Genomic DNA, 23877 nt, shown 5'->3' with positions numbered 1-23877 from the left:
ATAGCTTGCAGATAGCAGATACTGAAGTTGAGGGCCCTAAGACTAAGGCTGTGAATGTGTTAGACTGGAAGGATATTGAAGCAAATGTGTTGCTACATGAATACGTTGGTAAATATGAAGTAACTGCCACCATACAGTGAAGCAAAGATGCGAATGATTGCAAGAGAAAAGTTGCAGCTAACTGCAGTTGCTTGGTTAGTCTCTTCAGGTTGTTGTGACTTGCTTTTAATGTTTTGCCCTTTTCATTAGAAGGTCACTAACAAGAAAATTGTACATCATTAACCATTTATATTGCAGTCTAGTCTTACGCTGCGCCTGTACTGGGTCTCCTTTTCTTGGACTGAAAGTGTAACACACTTTCATTAATATAATCATGAAATGACAAAAGAAACTACTTGCTTTTCAGGTAATTGTTTTGCATGCATGGACTTGTGTACAGTAAGTCAGTTTCTGGTGTGTGTAAATGTGTATGGCAATGAAAAAAATGTGAAACCACTTGAAGAAGCTGTCAGGACTGTTGAGAGAGACTGACTTCTTGGTATGTAGGAACGTGCACAGCATAAAGTGACCAAAGAGTTAAGGGGTGGTGTTTTTACAGTTGGGTAGGAATTTGAAATGTCATGAAAATGTATCTCAGCAATATTCCTTAGTCTGGATGGTTTGCAGTCTCATGTTGTTGATGAGATGGAGTGTGAAGAAAGATTACGAGCAACCTGATTTGCTTACCAGCATTGCTGGATGTACTGTTTGCTTGCATAGGAGGTTTTATTTTTTTTTAAGAGTGTGATGTGTTTGTGCACAAACTGTATGGATTCAGAGGCTGAAGATAAGTGAATAGATAGAGGATGTGGCTGAGAAGTTAGCTGGAGAAGGCTCAAAAATGTAAGAGCTGTCAAAGCAAAGCAGAGTGGCAAAAGAACAGAGTTAGCAGAAAGAAGTGTCGGCCCCAGGAGATTGGGGGAAGATGAGGAGGAAGAAGATACTGGAGGAAACAGGAGTCAGCTGTAAAAAATGTCCTATATGAAGGGGAGGTGTTGTAATCAGTTCTGAGACTAGGTCTTCTTTGGCTGTGTGATTACAGAGCTTCTAGCAGTTGTTTAGGGTGGAAGAAATTGCACCTTCTTTTCAGGCTCTTCCCCTTCTCTGGGGGACTGTGGCTTCTGGGAGACTGGTGACAGGAAAAGTAAGAGATACCAGTCTGCCTGTCACCACTACATACCTATACACAGTACTGGTTGGTGAAACTGGATTCTACATCTTGCCTTTCTTTTCTCTCCTTGCTGGTGGCATAGTGCTGAAAGCCTTGTTGGTAGGTCAGGAGACATACAGTGCTGCTGCTTTTCTGGTGTGTTCATTGACATGAGCTGTGCTTTGAGTGGAGTATGACACCTTGATAAAGGCCAAGAAGTGCTGATGAGGAACTCGGTGACTCCTATAGGTTTGATTTTTTTGTTTGTTTGTTTTTTGTTTGTTTAAGGCAGCATTTTGACAGTCAGGGTGGGGGTAGCTCTTTGTTAATCTGTCCTCTTGGTACAACTTAGCACTTTCATGACTGTGGCTCTTTTGTTAGCACTGCTTGGCATACCACTTTCAAAATCAACTTGAAATTTTAAATTCATTCTCTCATCTTCCCTCCCCACCCCAAACTAGTGTCAATGATAAGGCAGTATCTGTCTCCTGCCTTAACTGTGTTCTTATGCTTTCCATGCCTGGGAAGTGGGAGTGCTGCAGCTGGATGAAGTAACATGATGGAACATGCATTGCTGCTGCACCTGAAGGCTATAGGACTAGGTGACTTTTCTCGTTTTCTTGAGTGTGGTTGTTCTTTTTGGTAGTTACCTTGTGGAAAGGTTTGTTTGTCCAGGTTCATTCTGCTGAGTGGGGTAGCACTTCACTTATCTGAAGTCTTGTTTCCATGTCTCTGTCAGCTGTAGTACCTGTATTTGATGGCCAAATTGCTGTGAAATGTTGAACTCAGTAGCTGCACAAATAAAATCTGTTTAGCAGGGCAGAAGCCATGGTTTGTGGATTCGTTTTTTTCTAGTTCAGGCTGTATAATATACCATGTGCGGAACACTTGCCTTCTGTGTTCTGCTTGATTACTTTTTTTGGCTGTTACCAGTCTAGGATTCTTGAAGGAAGGACTAGGCAGAATACTGTTCTTCTATAGGGCAATACTTGTGTCCCTTTTCCAGAGGACAAAAAGCCTTATCTTCGTTCCATGGAATTCTGCCCTGCTTAAACATCTTCAGGTTTTGTATCTATCTTGCACGTTGGATTTTGTAATATGGAGAAGGGGTGCGTGGGGGGGGGGGGGGCGGATAGGAGACACGCCCCCCAAGCCCCTCTCAAGTGTAGAGGAGTAAAATACATGTGTAGTCATAGAGAAGTATTCTAGGAAGCCCACTTACTTGGGGTGCACCAATTTAACTTTTTAAAATTCTGTTATCCTACAGCCGACTTTGGTTTCTGTGCTCAGATCACCCCAGAGCAGAGCAAGCGCAGCACTATGGTTGGAACTCCTTACTGGATGGCTCCTGAAGTGGTCACGCGGAAAGCATATGGCCCTAAAGTGGATATCTGGTCTCTGGGCATCATGGCTATTGAGATGGTGGAAGGAGAACCCCCATACCTCAATGAAAACCCCCTGAGGGTAAGAAGCCCAGATGTGCCTAGAACTGTTTGCAGGTGTTTACCATATGAACATTTTCAGTAATTGTTCATTAATAGTATCTACATTAAAAAGAAAATGAAATTAAAAAACAAACAAGCTTCAGCTGTGCAAGAAAATTCCTCCAAAAGGAAGACAGCTGTCTTGAATTTGGAGTCAGTCCTACCCTGAATTTGTCTGTTTAGAAGTTGAGTACCTGCTGTAACTAAACCATGGGGCTTTGAATTCAGTCTTCTGTGATAGTTAGGGAACATAAATCCATTAGGTTATGAGAAATGCTGCTTGTGTCAGAATGTGATATTTTCTTTGTCGAGGTAAGTATCAGTGCCAAAAGATTTTGAATGTTATTTTGCTGCTAGCAAGAATAGGTCATGACTGCCTATAATTGTGGCATTTTTACAGTTTTTCATGTCATCAGGGAGAGGAGAAGTAGGCTGCAAAGCCCTTTCTCATCTAGACTAAGAGATTGCCGCTAGACAGGTCAGTTTGGCATCTTTTAAAGATTTGGCTTGCTTATACAATATTCCTCATTTTACAGGCTTTATATTTGATAGCAACTAATGGCACACCAGAGCTGCAGAACCCCGAGAAACTGTCCCCAATATTCCGGGATTTCTTGAACCGATGTTTGGAGATGGATGTAGAGAAAAGAGGATCAGCCAAAGAATTGCTACAGGTGAGAATCAGCTGCTTCTCACAGTCTGAGATACAGAAACCACGAGTAAGGTCAGCCTGTGATAAGCCGCACTGTAGACTGGCACTCTCTTTTTTGTGTTTTCTTCCGAGGACTCTAGTGGAGAGCAGTTGGTAGGAACTACAATCATCAAAGATTGTAATATATACTCTGAAGTCTTTCCATCAGTAATCTGTGCCTTCATTCTGCCACTGCTAAAGCATACAGCAATTTAAGAACTTACTGTAGTAGCGCCATTGAAGTGAGCAGAATGGGACTGAGGGAAGATGTTTGAGCAGGAAACCTCTTTGTAGTGAATTATTGGAAAGGAAAGGCATAAGCTCTTTTGGGGCAAGGAGAAACGATTATCAGGTTTGAGCTGCTCTGGATTTGTCCCTTCAGGAGCCGGATATTGATAGCATTTGCATTGCTGTTCATACCTCAGGATGAAAAGGGCTGTGTAGATGTATGGCTTTTACTGGCTTTTTAAACCATGTCTTTGACTAATTCACTCTGTTTCTCTCTTCCTGGCAGCATCCCTTCTTGAAACTGGCCAAACCTCTGTCTAGCTTGACGCCACTGATCTTGGCAGCCAAAGAAGCAATGAAGAGTAACCGCTAACATTACTGCCACAGCCTTCATCCTTTTTTTTGTTTGTTTGTATTTTACAAATCTTTATAATATATAAAATTGTTACACTTCTGGGGGGAGGGAAGGGATTTTTTTGGGGGGGAAACGTCTGCAAAAGGGAAGAAACTCTCATCCAGAAGACACCCAAAATACATGACTTTAGCGATCCCTGTCTGGGGTCCAGAAGGAATTGAGGACTGAATTACTGGCCTTTCCCCCCCCTCCCCCCCCCAGACAGCCCAGAAATGCCACTTACTGTGCTCGGGGTTTTAAGGGGTTTTGTGCTTGGGGTTTTAAGGGTTTTTAACGACTTCACTGTAACAGCTCCCATTCGTTGTACCCTTCTGGGTACTTTCAATACTTGAATAACAGATTCAAGCTTTCAGAGAGCAGTACTAATTTTACCTGCTGATCTCTTTCACTCTCCTCTTCCTCCCCTTTACCTGTTTACTTTTAAATTGCTCTAGTAAGCTCCCATATGACTAGATTCATGGCAAGTGTGACAAATGTGAAGGTACATCTTGCCCCTCATTTCTTTTATGGATTAGCTGTTACTGTACTGTAGAATTGACAACTTGGCTACTTAAGAAATTGTAATGTATTGAGATGTGTTTTGCTTTTTAAGATGAATATGGAGAGAGGGGGAAGAGAAGTATTCAGCTGTTTCTCATACGCCTGTGCTCTGTGGACTTCTAATTGAAGAGGTGGCCTCTTTGTAGAAACTTAATGATTGGTCAAGTCTTTGGATGTCAGTTTATGGATATGTAGGTAGGGGTCAGATACTTTATTTATGATCAAATGATCAGCTATAGTCAGGGCAAGAAAAAAAAAATCCAGCTGTCTTCCTGTCTGCTCTTTTTTTTCCCATTAGACTTGCTGGCCAGAAGCTTAAGGGATAATGTGCTTGGTGCAGTGGGTGGTTCAAAAATATGTATTGTATCTGTGCTCTGACTTGAGCTTTGGAATTTATGCTGGTGCCTTTGACTTTTTTATTTTACATTTCCCTTCTTTGTATCAAATACATTTTTGTATATGTTGTAATTTTTTTCCCCAAGCAAATAATGCATCAACCTATGGAGTTGTCAGAATTTAAGTATTAGAGCTATTTTTTCCAATTTTGTATGTGCTCCATTTGTACTAATGAAATCAGAAGAACAAATAATCAGATCTGAGGACACTGAAGATAGAGGATTTTTTAAATATGATTCAAACAGAAGATCATGAACACCTGAAAATGCCAAAGCGCTGTTCTGAGGAGACAAAGGCTGAGAGGGGAGAACAGTGCCATCAGACGTTCATGGGGCTTATTTGACCAGCTAGTTCGAGGCTGAGGAGATGTGATGTGTCACACGATCCTTTCTAACTAAAGACGTTGGACCAGCTGGAATGGCTGAAGTCAAGCATTCAGTGCAAAAAAAAGTGCCTTCCTCTGAAGGACAGTGAGCAACCTCGGTGGTTGAATTCTTGCGGTGTTACCGGGGCAAGTGTAGAAGAGCCTGTGCCCCGGCTTCTTCTAGTGCCACAGTCTATGCATTTCAACTTCCCCAACAGTTTAACGAAGAGCCAACTGTAGTTACAATGTGCCAAACGATTCTGTGAAAGAATAATCATTATTTTAGTAGGATTTTATTGCATTCCCAGTGGGGCAGGACCTGGGACAGATAGGGTTATGGCTGGGTATGGACGGAGGACCCTGAATAAAAATTTTTTGCACACTTTTACAAACATTGCTGGCAGAAGATAGAAGTAATTTTCAGATAATTTTGCTGTTTGTATGGTGATAGAGATACCTTGGCTACTAGTCCCCAAAACATAGTTATGACAAAACCAACTTCCAGCTGAGAGCAGCTGGCCAGAACAGTGGAGGCTATTTGTGTTGATGATGGAGGGGAAGCAGGGCTAGGGTCTCACAGTGTCTGCTGTGACTCACTAGCTTCTAGGAAATGGCATGGTACCAATAAGGTGCCTTGTTGTGCAGGGCACTGTAGTATCATGGTTTGGCTTGCATTCTGCTCTGGCGTGGTAGTAAAAATTTACGTTGGATAAATTATGTTAACTGCTCTATCAAAGGAATAAATCCTTCTAGCTGTAAGTGTAAGAATAGTTATGGTTTTAAATTGGAGGGATTGTCTCATTCCAGGCAAAATGGTAAATCTAGATGCATTTCCCAGGCAAAATGTATTACGAGCCATGGACACTGTAAACACTGTAATGGAGATGCCCCCAGCTTGAGTGCATCTGGCTCCCTGGTCAAATGAAGTAGGCAGGAGGCTTGGCTGAAAAAAAACCCTGTTGTACTGATGATTCTCTCTTTGTCCGTTGCTGGCAATGGACTTTGTGAAGCTCCTTGTGCCAGAGTTAAACTGGGAGCTTGGCTTTATTTTTTTTTCCTCCTTTTTTCTTTTTTTTTCAATGGCACAATCTAGACAGTGAGATAACTTGTGATAAATTTAGGGTTTTTTAAAAATAGAAAAACATGAAATAATAAGTAATTTTAACTTATTAGTTCACTTCTATTGATGAATGAGAATGGTTTAAAACATATATTACAAACTTTGTCCCATTTAGTCTACTTAGGAGATGATTTCCAAACTTTCAGCCATCTTAGCACACAAAACTTGGCCCAATCCAGAAGTCACCAAAACATATCTTGGCACTTGCTATGTGACCTGGAACAGTGTTTAGCTCTGAAGTCAAGAAGTGTCCACATCTCCCCTTCCCCTCGAATCAGTTGTATTGTTACGTGGTGAGGTTTCTCATCCCCTGCTGCCAGAGATCAGGGCCAGAGGTGGAGCTGGCAGAAGAGGAGAGCTAGGAGAAGGCTGCTGTACTGTGCTTTTGCGTCTTAGTGGGTTGGGCATCGCTTTTCTAACGATGTCAGCTGGATGTGTCTGCAAGATTAAAAAAATGCAAGCCATGTTTTTTTCCCCTGAAGGGAGCAGATTAGTGTCTTTAAAACTTGCTGCGGGGCTGTTCAACTCTGCTGTATCACTAGGGCAGACAGAGACCAGCCAGAGTTTGAGTAGATGATGATAATAGAAAGATTTCATCTGAAAGTGCTGGGATTTGCTCTCTCCTGGGTGCCAGCATAAGATCCTGAGTCAGATTCTAATCAAATATGCATGTGATACATATGAAGTGTAATGTACAGTGGTGTGGTTAGTTAGGTATATGGAGCCAGGCAGTTTATGGCTGAGCTGCAAGTGTGCAGGGAATGTGTGACTCCTGGGATTTTCTTGTTATCATAGAATAAACCAGACTTTTCATTAAAAGCAACCATGGTGCTGGGAATGTGCACTTTGACCTGCCTTAGGTGTTAATGAGACTAGGTGCAAAACGTGTGGCTGGAGCAGATGGGAGAGGCTGGGTCCCTCTGTCAAAGGGGATGGTGGGTGGGCTGGGGAGGTGGCAAGAAGGTTGTTAAGGGTCTTTCCAGCTGGAGTTGAATAAATAAATGTCTCTGGTCCATTTTCCCCTCTGTTCCTCATGCTGTCAGTGGAAATGGAAGTAGGTGCAAGCTTTCTTTTTATTTTTTTAACTGTCTTCAGATTTTAATGTTGCCTTTTGTGTAATTTAATCCCATTATGTTATTTAATTGTTACTGCAATATTAACTACTGTATTTGTTGACTTTGTTTAATAACTGTTCTTTCAGGGCTAGAAATAAACTTTTTAAAAACATTTGTTTTTTTCCCCCCTTCCCCATCATGAATTTATACTTTCTAAGACAAGAGTAGCTGAAAAAAGTACATGTATAGATGTCTTAATGAGATTAAGAGAATGTATTTGTTTGTAATTAAGCTTCTTATGAATGCTTTAATTATGATGGATATCATTCTATGCTATACTAGCCTGTCCTGATTCTTTTAAAATTTTATTACTCATCAGTATCTGTACCAACCTCATGATAACTGCAAGCTTTCCTTGCCACCACACGCTGCTGGCAGATGGTTATGCCTCCTGCAAAATGCTCCAGATCACTGGCAGGAGGAGAGCAGCTGAAACACCCTTTTCACCCACCGTGGAGGAGAGATCCCTTGCTCTTCTTGCGAAGGGAGCAAAACAAAGACCAGCCTAGTTCGTCACAGTTGCATCTTCTTCCACCGTTCTTTTGCTGTAAGGTAGCCTTTTGGTAGTGACTGGGGTGGGACTGATGGGTCAGTAAACTGTGATCGTGGCAATATGATGATGTTTCAGTAACTATTCTCAAGAAGACTGCTTTATTTTGCACTGTGAATATCATCCAGTATCCTGCATATAAACATTATGGCACAGGAGATGCGAGGAATGAGCTGTCCTGGTGCCTGTTTGGAAGATGCTGCTCCTGGTTCTGCACCATCCCTGCTGATCAGCATTTGACCAGCAGAGCCTAACAGGGTGAGGACGCTGGGTGTCAACAGCTTGCCTAGGACTTGGGATGAGATTGATGGTGTCTTGGTAGGCTGCAGAGACTCACTCATATTTTTCATTGAAACTACAAAAATGCTGTGGCATGTTGGCGTGGCAGTCTAGCTAAGGAAAAGGACATCTGAACAAATTTACTTTGGGGTAGGGACCGGTTCAGTTGAAATTCAGATGAAGTTTCTGTCTTGGTTGTGAATGTCAAGGACTCATTGTGTCATGTGTTTCCCATGTGTCATTGGGAAATCATCTCTTCCTCTTTCTTGCCTGTTGTACAAGCTTTGCTCATACCCCTGACAAAGGGAAATGAAGAAACCACTCGTCTTCAGAAGCCTTTTCAACCAGACATGAGAATGTTGTTTTGCACAAAGCACTGTCTCTTCAGGTTAATTGATTTGTTGTAGTATCTTTGTCTTTATATATAATTGACCCTTTATGCATTTAAACTGATGTTCTCTAACAGCATTTAAGTGGTTTTGCATTTAATTTATGGGGGGAAAAAGTTGATGAGGAGGGAGAAGGTGCTTAGTGGAACTTGCTAATTATCTGGACAATTGGTACTAGTGCTGCTTGAAGGAGAGCAGGGTTTTGGCTGAATGTGGTTTGTACAATCTGCAAGTTGCTAGTCCTTGCTTGATAAATCCTATTAAGGATTGTGTGAACTTGCTCATCCCTTGCATATACCTGGCCTAGACTAAAACCAAGAGCACCCCATCTTTTTGGATCCCCTTGTTCAAGATTGGGTATTTAAAACATCGTTCTTCAAGATGGTAAAGTTGCGGGCAACAATTTCTCCCTTTCAGGGCTGCTGTTTGGTTGCAGTGAGTTTACTGCAAGGCTGAGCACAATTATTTGGACTGCACCAGCAAAACACTGGTTAAAACCAGGATGGCTGAAAACTGAAAAGGATCTTCATTTTTAATTGGCATTTTTGCAGTGGTGCCTGAAGAAAAGTGTTGGGTTTCAGTGCAATTCGTGTGGCTTGTGTGCAAGCACAGCAATTGTCTGCAAATGCCTGCTCCCAGGGATTTGTACAGCTGCATTTTTTCCTATTTTTGTAACTTGCATTTGCTCTGAAGATTGTTTTTAATAAAAATAGCCATCCTCAGTCATGTGAGAAAGGTATGTGAAACTGTGCTGAGCTCAGCTAAATTCTTGACGTTGCTCTCCAGATGTGTGGAGGAAGTAGGTTTTTCCAAGAGCTTTTTCCCTGCTTTGAACTCCAGCCTAAGGAAGGATTCCTCCCCCCCCCCCCCCTCCCCCCCCCCAGGGGGAAAATACCAACAAGTGAGAACAGTGAATTTCTGTTCTGACTGTAATTTCTCTCTCTGCAGTGTGTTATGAGGGAGGAGGGCAGTGCTTGATGCAGCTTCTCATGCTGTCGTTCCCTTGTTGCAGTGGTGATACTGCTTTTTCCTGTTCCTGTCCACCAGCCAGTGCCTGCAGAGGGAATATCTTCCAGCGCATCTTCATTTCAAAACACATTTACCTATTGACCTGATTATTGAAACAGCCTGTAGGGACTGATGATTTTTTATTTTTAATTTTTGATGGGATTTGCCCACTGGGAAGTTGATGATTGCTCATTCAGTTTAGGACACTAAACGGCCACCAGACTTCTGCTTTGGAGAAGATGTGTTGCGTCAGTAGAGAGGAGGATAGGACTGAAATAGCGGACAGTATGTCTCAATGCACAGACTCAAGTTTCTGGTGTTTTCTGAAGGGCTTGTGAATAATGAATCTGGCTCATTATAACTGCAGATCAACAGAGAAGATGCTGATGTGACTTAGGGCATCTCCACAGGATGTTCTGGAGGGGGAAAAGAGGTGACCTTCCTAGGGACAGATGTCTCCCTTGAATTCAAGGTTTCTAGAGCCAAGGACGATCCATCTTTGTTATTTTTTTCCTCCCAGTGAATGCTTGTTCTAAGGATTCAGGTCTTTTGAAGCCCAATTACTTCATGGCTCTCCTTGAGCCCTTTTCGTCTGGCTGCCTGTGGGAGGAAACCTGCTGCTGGGTTTCTGCTGTTGTCCAGCAGCTGGTAACAGGTGGCTGCTCTTGGAAAGCTTTTATCCACTCCCCTGCCCAGTAAAACTCACCTTAAATAACCTTACTGCTGTATTCAGCTGTAGCAATTACCTCTTTGTGGGTGAAAATAGCATGGCAGGGGGGAGCCAGTGTGGTTCTGTTCAGCTTTTGTTAACCCTTCAGTGTTTTTGGAGATTGTTTATTTTACTTAACTGTGGAAATGCCAGCTTGTTCCTATCCCATGGCTAAAAAAACCCACATTTAAAATACCTGCATTTTAAGCTGTTGTAGTTCTTGACAGCCCTGAAAGCAAACTTGCTTTAGAAAAGACACTGATGTTCCAGCCATGGAAAAGTGGTTTTCAGTGTGGGTATCTGAATTTTTAGACAGTGTTGTTTCTAGAAGAGCAGCCATGCAAAGCCTCATGGACTCTTCGTTTTGCCTTTGCAGTGGCCTGAAGATGCACTCCAGTACAGAGCGTGCAGTGTGCCCCCTTCTGCTGTCAGCACTAATGGGAGATAGGATAGCTTGCGTATCTGTCACTGGTGTTACTTAATCCCATAGTTGTCCTCATAAGCAACAGCTTCCAGGTCCTCTCATCCAGCCTGGGTTAAGTGTCCCACAATTGCAGGATGTGCCATGGACATAATTACAGGCGATGGAGGGGAAATAGTTTTTAAAGACCTCTGAACACTTACTTCCTAAGGCCCAACTTTTAAAACGCTTTAGAAAAAGGGAAAAATCAGTGCCTGTGGGAAGGAAGAAATGTTGGGATTTTTTTCCAGTTTTACCATGGGTGTCACAATGTTTTCCGTGTCACAGCTGTGTGTGGATGAAGGGGATGAGAACGCACTTGTTTTTTAGGTGTTAGCACGTGGCAGCTTTCTCTTGTAAGAGTAGCTAGAAATATTTAACGTAAGGGGCATGCGTTAACCACCCCCCCCCCCCCTTTTTTTTTTTGTTGGTGGTGTTCTGGATGGACTGTGACCAATGGCTGAGATGCTCTCCAGAGGAGACCTGTCAGAAAGCTCTCGTCTGCTACATCAAAACCCTTTGTTGAAACCAAGGTTCAAATGCTGGTGGGGGAGGGACTGAGACATGGTACGGGAAGATCTGTGGTGTTCCTTTGTGCAAACTGCCCACCTGTCTCCTCCGAGTCCTGTGAGCCAGTGGTTCTCTTCCAGGGACTTGGTTTGGGTTGGTGTCGCTGGGTCCTTGTAAGGTTTGTTTCTAAAGATGGGAGTTTGAGAAACACAAAAGTAGGGGAGATGGAAAGAAACTAATTGGATTGTGATGTTAAGTTTTTGTGGTGTTCTGCAGTGATGAGTAGCTTTGTCTGACCAACACTTTGCCACTGCCAGAGGTGAATTTTCATGAGGTCAGAAATACAAATTTTCTGAGTCTTTTAAAGCATGTTTCATCTTCCTTTATTCATGTAAGGTTGTTTGCTCACTTGAGGCAAAAGATGCACACTCATCTTGCCTTCTGGAGAGAGAAATTGGTTAAAAATGGTAAAATTGTGATACATTTTGAGGCAGGCCAACCAAAATAGGGCAGTTCTGGTAGGGAAGAGGGGAGGACTTGGATGATGGGCTGTTCACAGCGTGATCCCTCTCCCTGCTCAGGCTTACCAAAATTTCCAAAGCAAGTGCTGTGTGCCATGATCGCTGGGAACAAGGTATCTTCCCAAAACCACCCTTGGGTGGGCACTTGGTGATAGCAATGACTGTGGGAATGAAGATGAAAGGAAGGAGAGTGTTACAGGAGGAAATGCTGAGGCTGGCCGTGATCTTCACAAATATCTATCTCCAAAATGCCCTAACAAAACATCACGTTTCTTTTCCACTGTGGCAAGGGCTATAAGGGAGAGAGGCCAAGCAGCTCCGATGCCCTCGAAGCATATGCTCATGGTTTTCACATGTTGGTCTGTGTTGCCGTAGCCAGCCTGAACTGTATTAAGTGCCTCATCCCCAGCTCAAGCATGCTTCAAACCTGTGTCTCCTGGCAATTTCTGTTACAAATGACTAGGGTGGGAAATAAAATTGCATTAATAAAAGCTGTTGGCTCCTTGCATGTGTTAAGCTGCCGATGGGGTGGTGAGAGGAGCCTGTGTCACCCACTGGCGCTGCCTATGCAAGGGTGCAGGACTGGGCTTTGCCCTGGGCATGGAGTACCAAGCATGGCAGCCCTGATGCCCAGCAGCTGTTTTATAGTACATCTCACCACTTGTTTGCATGATAGCAGAGCACGCCCTGGGCATGTTTATCCCTGCAACATGGTGGTGATGGAGGAGATGCTATTCCAACTGTAGCGATGGGAAATGTGGGATCAAGGTGGCATAATTTCTGCTGCAGAGCAGGGAAGTGACCCAGAAGACATCTAATGAATTGTTTATGCTCTATTAACCATGAGTCCCTGAGAATATGACATTATCCACCCCATCCCACCCTTCCTGCCATGGCCTGTGCTGCTCCTGCGCTTTCCATTGCTCGCCATTCCCTTTATTCCTGCAGACCCTCAGTGGTGGGAGTCCGGGGGTCCCCAGTGACCTGGTGGGAGCTGAGGCAGCGGATGCAACCACTGGAGCAAACGCGGCGTATTTTGTCACCTATGATTGCTGTCGACTCCATTGTGTATTCAAAAGTCTAACCCAAGTTTATTTAGAAGTTTAGATGGTGCGGGTTTCAGAAGTCAGGTAATGAGGACACTATGAGGTGGTTTTGGTGGAACTGGGAAAGATCCTGTCCCTGATCCTGTCCCTGTGTTATCAGCAGGAGGAGTTGAAATGCCACTGTCACTAAAATGCCACCTGCAGACCAATGGCACATGCAATTAGTGCCACCAACAAACGAGGTGAGGTCTTACTCAAGACAAGGTTAGGAAGCAGTAAGCAAGTCGGGCTTTCAAATTGGCCAAAGATGGACTTTGCTGTGGCTTACAGTGGCTCTGCCCTGGAGAAATGTGAACTCCTTGCATGGGTTGCTGGTTTTCTAAGAGTCCCCCTGCGTCCCAGGCTTTGGGATTGGGGGAATAAGTAACATTTCATGGTGCTAAGTAGAAGCAAAATTAAGGTTTTTGCTCCTTCTGGAAGACCTGAGCAGCTCCAGGGAGCTGTTGCAGGCTCTCAGATATGAATGCTCAGGGTTGGACGCTCAGTGACTGCATGGTGGAGATAACACCAGGACCTGCTTGCTGGGACAAACAACTTGGCGGCTGATCCAGCTGCAGGTGAGTCCGTCAGCTCCCTGTGGCAGCAGGCGTTGCCCCGCAAAGGAGAGGGCAGCATGTGCAGAGCTTCCCAAGCCTGTTGGGCTGTGCCACGTCTGCTTACATGCGACTTTATAAAGAGGAGGTGCAAAAGCTTTCTCTGCTCCGTCCTGGGGTTTGGTCCAGTGTCTCCCCCCAGCACAGCCTCTTCTATGGCTGGCTTGAATGTCTCCATTGCTTTTTTTTTCCTGGTTGTTGGGGTGTGCCAGGTGCTCAGGTGTCTTTCCAAGAGGCTTCTGTCTCCTGGAACGTATGGCTGCCTTGCCAGAGAACTTGCTGGTTCGTTACAGTTGTGCATGAGCTACCTTGAGCTGAGGATGCTGGTGGATATTGGCCCATGGGGTGGTGGCTTTGGCCCAGACGTGGTCTTGACTCTGCTCTTTCTCCTCTTCATGGTTCACGGTGCCTCTTTTGATGGAGCATCTGCCAACCCGACCATCTGTCTCCAGGAGTTCCTGCTCCTTGAGTCCAACCTCGCAGCAACTGCTGCCAAGCTGCTGGCCCAGGGTGCGGGCACAGGTACAGGCTGGGCCGTCACCAAGCTCTATTGGTCCTGGGAGCTGACGCATTTCCACTTCATCCAGAACCTGATAGCGTCAGAGTGCAGCTCCTCCATCCACACATCTCTGCACCATGCTACCTTTGTGGAAGGCACCTGCTCTTTCCTTTTCCACCTTGTCCTTCTCAAGTTGCGACAGAGTCATCCAATGTACAGGGTTCCTTCCCTGGCTGCGACTGTCACCTTCCTGACCTACACAGGTGAGCAGCACCTGCCCTTTTCTAAGTTATTTAGAAAAATACCTAATTTGTGGGGGAGGAACAGTCCCTTTTTCATCTTCCAGGGCTTGAGAAATAACAGTTACCAAGATGTTTGTTTTCTATTTATTTTGGGTAATATTCATTTGGGGATGAAGATGGCAGTTTAGGATACCTAGGCAGCAGGTGAAATGTTGGCACATGAGAAGCCATAGCTTGCCCCAAGACTGGGAGCACTGTCCTTGAATGTCCCCTAATGCAACCCCTCAGTCCCACACTGAGCTCTTCTGTTTCCTGCAAAGCTCAAGGTGACAAAGGTGGGATTCCCCTGTGTGTTGCTATTGCACAGTCCAAACACGCAGCTGCCAGAGCTGGGCAGCAGAGATGCTCCTAGAGCCTCCCAGCAAGCAGGAAGGATCATGGGCCTCCTGGTCCAGCTCTTGGTCTTTCAAAGTATGCAAGCAAGACTGATGGCTATGCTTCTCTTCTGATGCAGCTGGACCATTCACGGGGGCCTTCTTCAACCCTGCCCTGGCTACAGCTGCCACCTTCCATTGCTTGGGGAGCAGCTTTTGGGACTACGTCCAGGTTTACTGGCTGGGGCCCCTCACAGGTGAGATCTGCTGAGGAGGTATGGGGGGCAGGGGTTGGGATGGGGGGCAATGGGCAAGGCAGAAATGCTGGGCATAACACAAACTGTTCCTGGCAAAGGGCTGAACTTGGGTCTTGCCAGTGGCAAGTGTCCTTTTCTGTCCCCCTTCCCTGTCACTTGAGTCATCCCTTTGCTATCCATTTTTAAAATCAAATTTCTACATGGGACACAGGCAAAACTCTCCCTGAGGCTAAAGTTTGGGGGAGGTGAAACAAAGATGTTTTAGGGCAATGATAAGCTGAGCTATGCTATTGAGGTTGTCCACAGCTTCAGGATGACCATGGGAAGCTGAATACATGCTGCCTAGAATACAGAGAGCTGGGAAAAGAGACTGCTGGTGTGGTTTATGGCCCTTTTGGGTCAAAACAAGCCTCGCTATTATATTAAGGACACAATGGTTAAATTCTTGTTAAAGTAATATAGCAAGGGCCTTTTAGATACTGTCAGTGGGGCCTTCAGTGGTACTGAGCTACATTTTGGTCATGATGACAGTTGTGGCAAGGGCCTGAAAATCACTGCTCAGCTGTGGAGATGCTCAATGCAGCACACAGAAGAGGTCCGCGCTCTCATTTCAGGGATGCTCGCTGCCCTCCTGCTGTACCAAGGCAACATCCCACGACTCTTCCAGAAAAACCTCCTTTACAGCCAGAGGAGCAAATACAAGATACCCAAGACGAGGATGGTGGCACATGTGGACAGTGACAGATCACCTCAGAAGAGGAAAGGGGAGAAGAGCGACTCCAAGCCTCGTGCCTGAGCTGCGGATGGGGGCCAAGGAGGTCCCTGCAGCCCCTCTCCTGGGAGTGGGTTTCTTGGTACAGAGGATTTTGCTGCTCATCCCATCCAGCATCCATCCTGCTTGTTCAGTCCCTACCACATGGTGAGAATTTTTTTTAAGCATTGCAAAGGAATCAGCCAAGGTGACCTGGCAGGATGTCTGAATCCCTGAGCTCCTTTGGGAATAGCTTTGAAAGTCTCCAGGGAGAGCCTGAAATGTTTCAAGCCTGTATTGCTAGTTCGGTGAGGGAAAAAAACTAACACTTTTGCATAAATTGCTCGTTGTCTTGTATTGCCAGGAAGCTTACAGAAAGTCAGGACCATTTTGTGGGTAGGCTTGAGCAACTCCCAGGTTATTGCATCGTGCAAATGCTTTGAAATAACCTGGCTGGGTCTCTGGCAGCCATAAAAAAAAAAAAAAAAAAAAAAAAAAAAAAAAAAGCATAAGCCAGTAACTGCCTTGGAAACTTGGGATGAGGAGGAAATAGGCTTTGATCTTTCAAGTTACAAAATGGTCAAAAATTGGTGTTCTTTGAGTTAGACTGAGGCTCTTGAATTGCACAGGCTGAACCTGGCAGTTGTTGCAGAGGAATTAAAAATGCTCCAGGGCAAGGGAGTTCACTGGTCACAGGAGACCCGGCTCCTCTGTGGATGTGGTGCTTAGCCTGGGTTTTGTGTGCTGTAAGGCATCAAGAAATGGTGCACAAAGTGTCTGTGGTTAAAAAACAACACCCAGGCAGCCGGTACACAGCTGGTGTGGGTTAGCAAGTGCATCCCCAGGCTCCTTTCTGTGTCTACATGAAATATTCCTAAAGACAAAATTATGGTTTGTGGAAATAATAATAAAAACAAATGTTGTGATTGGCATTTTGGTGAATGATGTTATTCCTGTGAGACGCACGTGGGGAGATCAGCCCATCTGATCCCCTGAAATGGGAGAAGCTGGGGAGATGTCCAAACCAAAACTACCCTGCCTGCCGCTTGCTCTGGAAAGGGTGTAATCTGGGTGGAAACACCTGCTAGGTAAACAGGGCTCCCCCACAGGTAACACTGGGGCCGGAGCACCCCATGGGTCTCTCCACAGGGGAGAGCAGGGGCTGGGGCAATCCCATGTGCAGTGTCCCTGGAGCAGGGCTGCTGGGCATGGCTGGATGCTGAGCTGCTGCCCAGACATCTCCCCTGCCCCTGCCAAAAATGGCCAGTTCCTGCATTTAGTCAATTTTGCAGGACCTCTCTGGGCAGAAAATTCCTGAGCTGAATATATTCTTGATGCACTACAGCTTTTCAGAGCAATCACAGGGTGTGTGCTTCAGGGCAAGCTGTGCTTTTCATGTGATGCTCTGGTTGTACAAATGTCCCTGCCCTTGGTCACCTTGGCAGGAGCTAGAGCAGGGAAAATCGGCTCCTGTGTATTGAGTTCCAAATGGTGAATAAGGAAGTGGCACCTGATTAAAATCCAGAATGAACTGAGAGCCCAGGAAGGCATCAGATGCAGGTTTGGTACCCAGACACGTGGTGCCCCCTGCCTGGGGTGCGAGCCCTGCTCCTCCCCACATCCCTACCATGTCTCCTATGGGTTTTTGGGGGATGACCCTGTCTATGCTGCCCGTGGGCTGCCCACCTCCCTTGCTTGCATGTGGGATTGCCCTCTGGGGTGAACCACAGACTGTCCAGGAACAGAGAGGGGAGCTGGACCTCTGCAAACCATGAGACCACGCCACATCCCAGCAGGAGAAATGAGGAAAGGGACCAACACAGCGATACATGGACACGCCTCAGAGGTGAAACTTTATGGAACCAACAGTGCCTCAAAAACCATGCAGCAAATGCCCCAAAAACAATGCCCCCGCATTGTGCCCAGCTGGATGCTCAGCGCTGCCCGGTCCCTTGTGGGGAAGGGCAGTGGGAATGCAGTCTGGTTTTTATCCTAACTAAACTGTGAGCAGGAGATGGGGCACCATTGGGTGGAAGCTGAAACTTCTGAGGCTCTGCATGGCTGGCCAAGGGAAAGCCTGGGATGCTCAGATCCCCACGACAATTTTTTCTGAACCTCTTTTGGTTTGGAAATTGTGCTGAAAATCCTAAGCTGAAGCCTCCCATTCATCCAAACTGATTTACTGGCTCTGCTTTTGATTTGAGGATAAGTGTAGGATGTGAAAAGTAAGGTTGACTAGTCCACCGCAACCCATTCTTGTGGTATTTTTCCCCAGGCAGAGCGTAGAATATTCCTACAGCCACTCCAAGTGGTGGGTTGGGATATCTTGCTGCAGAGATGCTCACAAGACATCTCCCGGACGCATGGGAGTTTAACTTGCAGTCTGACACCACTGTGTTGGCATAGGATGCCAATCCTATAAATGCAGCGTACAAGTGCAACATCTGAAGGCAATGTGTAACCATGGGGTCAGGGAAAAAAAAAAACTGATTTTTTTTTTATTGGTTTTTTTTTTTTTTTCAGGACATTGTCAGATGTTTGAGGTCTGTTTCTTGGGCTGCTGGGGAGATCGTCCACTGGGCAGACTGACGTAATTAAGAGGAACTTAATAGGAGTGACAGTGAATATTGTTATTTTTAATTAAGAGGCTGCTTTTCCAGCACAGTAGCATTAAGGTGTAGTGGAGGAGAGCCACAGCTGGACAGACAGACTTGTTCCCAAGCTGTAAATCAAGCTCTGCAGCTCTGACTTAGAGCTTGGCCTTGCGCTGTTGTGGTCTCCGGCATAAGGCTGAGGACTTGGGCTGCCCTCCTGGTTCTGCTCCTTGCTGGTGGAGTCAGTGCTACGCAGTGCAAAGCCCTGGATTGCCTCCTCCAAGGCTTTGGCTGCCAGTTGGAGGTTTTGCCCTGTTTGCTCAGGACCTGCCCTAGAAGAGTCATGTTTTGTCGAGCCGCTGGGACCCCCTGTTGCAGCCCATCCTGCTCCACAGCAATGGCAGCATGTAGCACCCAAGAGCTTGTGCACAGAGGTGGCCAGGGGCTCTCACAGCCAGCAGCATCCCAGCCTGCCTGCTCCCCTGGGGCAGAAGCGGCCCCTGAGCCCAGGAGGTGAATGCCCTGCTGTCCTCAGCAAAGGCAGCTGGAGAACAATGCCTGGAGGGGACAAGGAGGCTCAGTTTTGGGTGCCCTCCAGCCTGTGCTGCAGGGCATTTCCCTGCCAAGAGCGAGTGGGCTGGTGGGTCTGGGAGTGCTTCTGGGCAAACTGTTTCTTGTAGAGAGCGCTGCTGTACTGCAACTCCGGGGTCACCAGCCGCCGGCACATGCGCTCTGTCTCCTTATCCAAGCCCTGTTTGAGATTATAGCCCAAGATCTTTGCATTGCCATGCTGCAGTGGTCGCAGGGAAGAGTCCTTGATGTCCTTTGGGGCCACGCTGCCCATCCCTTGCAGGCAGGTCCTTGCCAGCTTTGCCTGCCTCTCCCGAAGTGCCTTTACTTCCCGCTGCATGCGGTCCCTGCCGATGTCTCGGTCAATCCTTTCCCAGAAGGTCCTGTTGAAGTGGGTGTAGATTTCCCAGTCCAGCCTGTTCCAGTCCTTTATCTTCTCCACGATGGTGTCCGAGAGAGGGGACTTGGTGCTGCTGTCCCTGATGTTGAGTGGAAAGGAAACAACGTTGTCCAGGTCCCAGCACAGCATCTCCTTCAGCAGCACCATGGACTCATCGAAGTACTCAGAGATGAGGAGCAGGTCAAAGGACGCCTCGATGGCCTTCAGCATGAGTTGCACCCGCTCATCTGAGACCTCTCCGTCGGGGTTGAAGCCAAAGTCAAATGTCATGAGGTTCCTGGCGTAGTGGCTGTTGCTGTCTGCAGGGTTGTAGTAGTGGTAGGGCTGGCTGAGGAACTCCTCCAGGCTACGGGCGCGGGAGAAAGCCGACGTGCCCTTGTAGTACATGAAAGAGGACTCCATGAGCTGTACAGGGTTCCTCAGGATAGAGAAGTAGATGGCTGAGCTGGACACCACTTTCTGCACCTGCGGAGGAGAAAAAGGAGGTTTTAAAGGTGGGGTAGGGAGAAGGGATCTGCTTGCTCACAGTCCTGTGCTCTGCTGGAAAGCAGAAATGCTCGCTGGGGTTGGAGGTGGTGGGTGCTGGGGAGGGTTTCAGGGTGCAGCTCATCAAAGGAGCATTTGTGTCAGCTGTGGGGAGCCCCAGATGTGGTACATGGGGAGAGCAGTGACCAAAGCTCCCCACTATATGCTGCCACAGCTGGGTGGCCTGTCTGGGCTTAAGATACATCCTATCTCCTTGCCTTTCCCCAGATTTGCGTGTTCTCAAGTGACATCCAGAAGGGTGAATGCTGGTCATGGCTGGCTGGAGCTGATGCGCTTAAGGTGTTCTCCTCTTGCAGCTGGTACCCTCTGAGCCTGTCCAGGGAGCAAGACATCTCCAAAGACCCAAACAAGAATGAGATGATACTTGCTGACTGCTACAGACGCTGTCCTCTGGCTTGTCTCAGGTCACAGCACAATGATTCATCAAACCTGTTTACAGAAGCTCTCAGGAGATGCCCATAACATGCAAGGTACCTGGGGGCAAGCCTATCTCTCTTCACCTTCATCCCTGAAGGGTTTATGTGCTCTATGGGTGTCCCACATTGCTCCCCACAAGCCCCTCTTTCCCTCCCCTGTTCGCTCCTCCCAAGGCATTGCGGCTTTGCCCATACCTCTGGCTGCAAGAATCGCATGTGGTGGCAGAGGATGTTGAACCGCCGAGGGCTCCTGGGGGAGAAGCCCTTTACAAACCTTGCCAAGAAGTGGTGTGGGTAGAAGAGCTGGTTGCCACCCCCAATGGGGAAGGCGAAGGTGAGGTTGTGTGTCTCACCGAAGCGGAAGAGGACGTTCATGACGGTGCTGCTGGCACTTTTGTGGACTTTTAGGAAAACAATGTCAGTCTTGGGCTCACACGTCTCCCCTTGAGAAGAGACCCCTCTGCCCTGCTGGCCTTCTCTGAGTGTCATGTCCTCAACCTTAGGGACTTCTGTCCAGCTTGGGAAAAATCCCCTCTCCAGGTCTGTCTTGTAAAAGTCCTCTGCCTGTGGAGGTTGAGCTGAATTTGCCAACATGGTGTGTTTAAGCAAGCTGTTCCACTGATGGTGGGGGGAACCCATGGCTTGAAGCTGAGACTGGCTCTGTACTACCACCTGCATTGTTCCTGGTGGTGATGTTCTCTTGTGCTCCTCTGCAGTCATCCTGTTTGCAAAGATTATGAACTTGCTGGTGACAGCATCAGCATCTCCTGAAACTGCTGAGATCCTCCCAGGAAGACTTGGAGAAAGACCCTCTCTGGTTACTTTACTCAGGCCAGGAAGCTGGGACTTCAGCCTTGTGGATGAAAGATGGGCTTTCACCTTCTTGCTGTTCTCCACAGGCTGCCATGTCCAGTGCTCCTCTTGGCTGCCTGGGCTGCTTTCCAGTGGGGTCTTCTGGCTGAAGTACAGATGCATCTGAAAAACATCCTGTATGCTCTCATTCGATGTGGGGTCTGGCATGGCTTTTCTCTGCCAGTGTGGGGAATCGTCCTCCCACAGTGGGTCGGGGGTCTGGAGGGCATAGCCAAGCCGCTTCTGGCCATGGTCCATGGTCTGCTGCAGGGCATGCTCTAGCTCACACTGGCAGTTTCTGTAACAGGGAGGACATGAAGCTCAGCTACAGAGGATGGAAGGAGTGTGCAAAAAGGGCAGCTCCTCTGCAGCCCAATGAACCCCCCCTGCAGACACCCCAAAGCATGTTTCCCTGTCTTTCTTGGGGTGGGTGGGATTGCCAGTGGGTGTAGGACTCGACCACTGCCCTGGGAGGTCGGTGTGAGTGCAAGAAAAGGACAGCTCAGCAGCAATATGCTAATGCCCCTGTCCCGCTGGAGCACTGTGCACAAGGAGCACTGTGGAAAGGGGCAAAGCAAGAGGAGACAGGGAGGGAGAAGGGTAGGTGGCCTGGAGAAGCTGGAGGGAAGTTTGCAGATGATCCCAGATTGGGAGGCCTGGGAGGACACTCAAGGGCTGTAGGGTTTTGAGGCCAGCCAGGACAAAGCCCAGAGCAGCCTGGTCTGGACCCGGAGCAGGCTCAGCTCTGGCCAGGATGTTGAGCCCTGGAGGGGTCCTCTCCCACCTGGATTTTCTTTTCTGTCTAAAGAAGACACTGTTAGGTGGTTTTCAGGAGGGCAGTTTTGAGCTGACCTCAGTGGTCAGCGAAAGGCTGGAGGATGAAGCGCAGGTTTGCAATCCTGCTTGCGACCTACTTGGTAGGCTGCAGCTTCTCCATGACTTGAAGCGTGACCAAGAGGAGGATGAGGAGGCTGAAGAAGACCCAGAGCCGACCTGGCTGGCACCGGTATATTGCTTTCAACTTCCTGCAAGGAAGCAGACATTTCAGACCATTAGTACGTGGAAGAAATGTGTGTGTGAAGCAGGAGGGAAAGAGGCCTTGAGACAAAAAAAAATTTTTTTTTTTTTAAGGTAAGGTCACATTTTCCTGTGCGGAAAAGGTGCAGAGGCAGCAATAACCAACGAACCTCAGAGGCTGTGCTCAAGCAGTGTAGCCTAGTGGAAATTTCCAGCTGGGACACAAATATCACACTGAAAGGTAAACAGTGATAACCACAAGGTCCCTTGGCTGCTCAGGAATGCCTTACTGGCACAGCCCAAGCTCTCAGTTCAGCAGCAGGAGCAGGCACTGCTTGCATTTGCCCTGCCCTGCCTCACCTAGAAATATTGGGACCCTATCTTTATAAACAAAGACAATAACACCTTGTTTTCCCTGCTCTCTCCTTCTCTCCATGCCTGCCATTGGAGGTGATTGCCACCTGTGCAGGCTGCAGATGTGATGCTGCCATGGGGTCCCCATCTATGCCTCTCCAGTGCATGACCTGGCTTTTATTATTTAGGATGAGAGGAAATGGGCTCAAGCTGTGCCAGGGGAGGTTTAGGTTGGATATTAGGAAATATTTCTTCACGGAAAGGGTAGTCAAGCATTGGAACAGGCTACCCAGAGAGGTGGTGGAGTCACCATCCCTGGAAGTGTTCAAAAAACGGGTAGACGTGGCACTCTGGGACATGGTTTAGTCTAGTCTACCCTTGATTAGTTTAGTGTCAACTTGGTAGTGTAGGTTAATGGTTGGACTGGATGATCTTAAAGGTCTTTTCCAACCTAAACGATTCTATGATTCTATGATTCTATTCTGGTTTTAGGCAAGTCTACAATGGCAGCGTGGTTTCTCCAAGTCATCAGTACTATGCTATGGGGTTTTGGGTTGTGTGGGGGGACATTCAGGCCATGAAAAACACTGCCATGGGACTTTTACTGTTTGTAGGGCTTGCTTCCACCTTGGTGGAACTTGATCATAGTCTTAACCTTAGTCTTAATCTTAAACGAAGCAGTCGGGGGACAAAGCTTCCTGGAAACAAGGATTAGTTTGCATTTCATTTCTGCTGGTTTCTACCCAGGGAACATATTGTTGCCTAACAGGAGATGATTTGTACTGAGAATCTTGTTAAATCCTCTGTTGTGGGCTCCTCCTTGGGTGGAAGTCCTGCCTGGAAGCCCCAGTTGTCTGCCCTCCCCCTCTCAGAGGGAGGGAGCAGACACAGGCTGCTTTGCTGAGCATGAAATGGAGGGATCTAAATAGGAGGAATTAATGAAAGCAGAAATCTGGGTAGAGCCTGCTTGGAAGCCACGCTTCAACAGCTAATCTGTGTTCATTGATGTTGACCGCTTCCTTCAGTGGTCAGTTTTGGACCAAGAGAGTGGACCTGGGACTGCACACACCTGCTTGTCCCAGAGCTTCTTCATCTCCCTGGTGCTTTATCTCCTACTCTGGGCAGTCTTGTGACATGTGGGAGAAGTACTAGCTTGATGAGCTAGCAATGATGCAAACATGGGCTGTCTGAAGTGGTCACATGTATCCTGTTGGTACTGGTCAGGAATCTGGGTTTACTATTGAAAAACTGGATTTGTTCCAGAAAAATCATCGACTGTTATGACTAACTGTAGATTGCTTATTTCAGCACTACTTCCACTGGTTGCACATCAGTTTT

General features: G+C 46.9%; 2 protein-coding genes across 3 annotated transcripts in view; both read left to right on the top strand.

The window, feature by feature from the left end:
* The window catches only part of PAK2 (p21 (RAC1) activated kinase 2), a 51028-nt gene extending 43208 nt beyond the window's left edge, over positions 1-7820 (top strand). The window contains exons 14-16 of the mRNA XM_075716499.1: positions 2457-2653; positions 3210-3347; positions 3879-7820. Of these exons, the coding sequence (XP_075572614.1) occupies positions 2457-2653; positions 3210-3347; positions 3879-3965 (422 nt within the window). The 3' untranslated portion in view covers positions 3966-7820. The remainder of the gene's footprint in view (positions 1-2456; positions 2654-3209; positions 3348-3878) is intronic.
* Positions 7821-13807: 5987 nt separating this feature from the next.
* SRPRB (SRP receptor subunit beta) overlaps positions 13808-23877 on the top strand; it is a 64981-nt gene continuing 54911 nt past the window's right edge. Inside the window, exons 1-3 of one of the 2 annotated variants that reach the window (XM_009478933.2) lie at positions 13808-14429; positions 14923-15039; positions 15654-15835. In XM_009478933.2, coding sequence (XP_009477208.1) covers positions 13823-14429; positions 14923-15039; positions 15654-15835 — 906 coding nt within the window. In that variant the 5' untranslated portion in view covers positions 13808-13822. Of the gene's footprint in view, positions 14430-14922; positions 15040-15653; positions 15836-23877 lie in introns of those variants that run through there. The other variant, XM_075716230.1, reaches the window with a different exon arrangement.

This window comes from Pelecanus crispus, chromosome 9 (assembly GCF_030463565.1).
Source record: "Pelecanus crispus isolate bPelCri1 chromosome 9, bPelCri1.pri, whole genome shotgun sequence".
Taxonomy (NCBI): domain Eukaryota; kingdom Metazoa; phylum Chordata; class Aves; order Pelecaniformes; family Pelecanidae; genus Pelecanus; species Pelecanus crispus.
The sequence above is the reverse complement of the archived record's forward strand: the minus strand, read 5'-3'. Positions and strand labels throughout refer to the sequence as shown.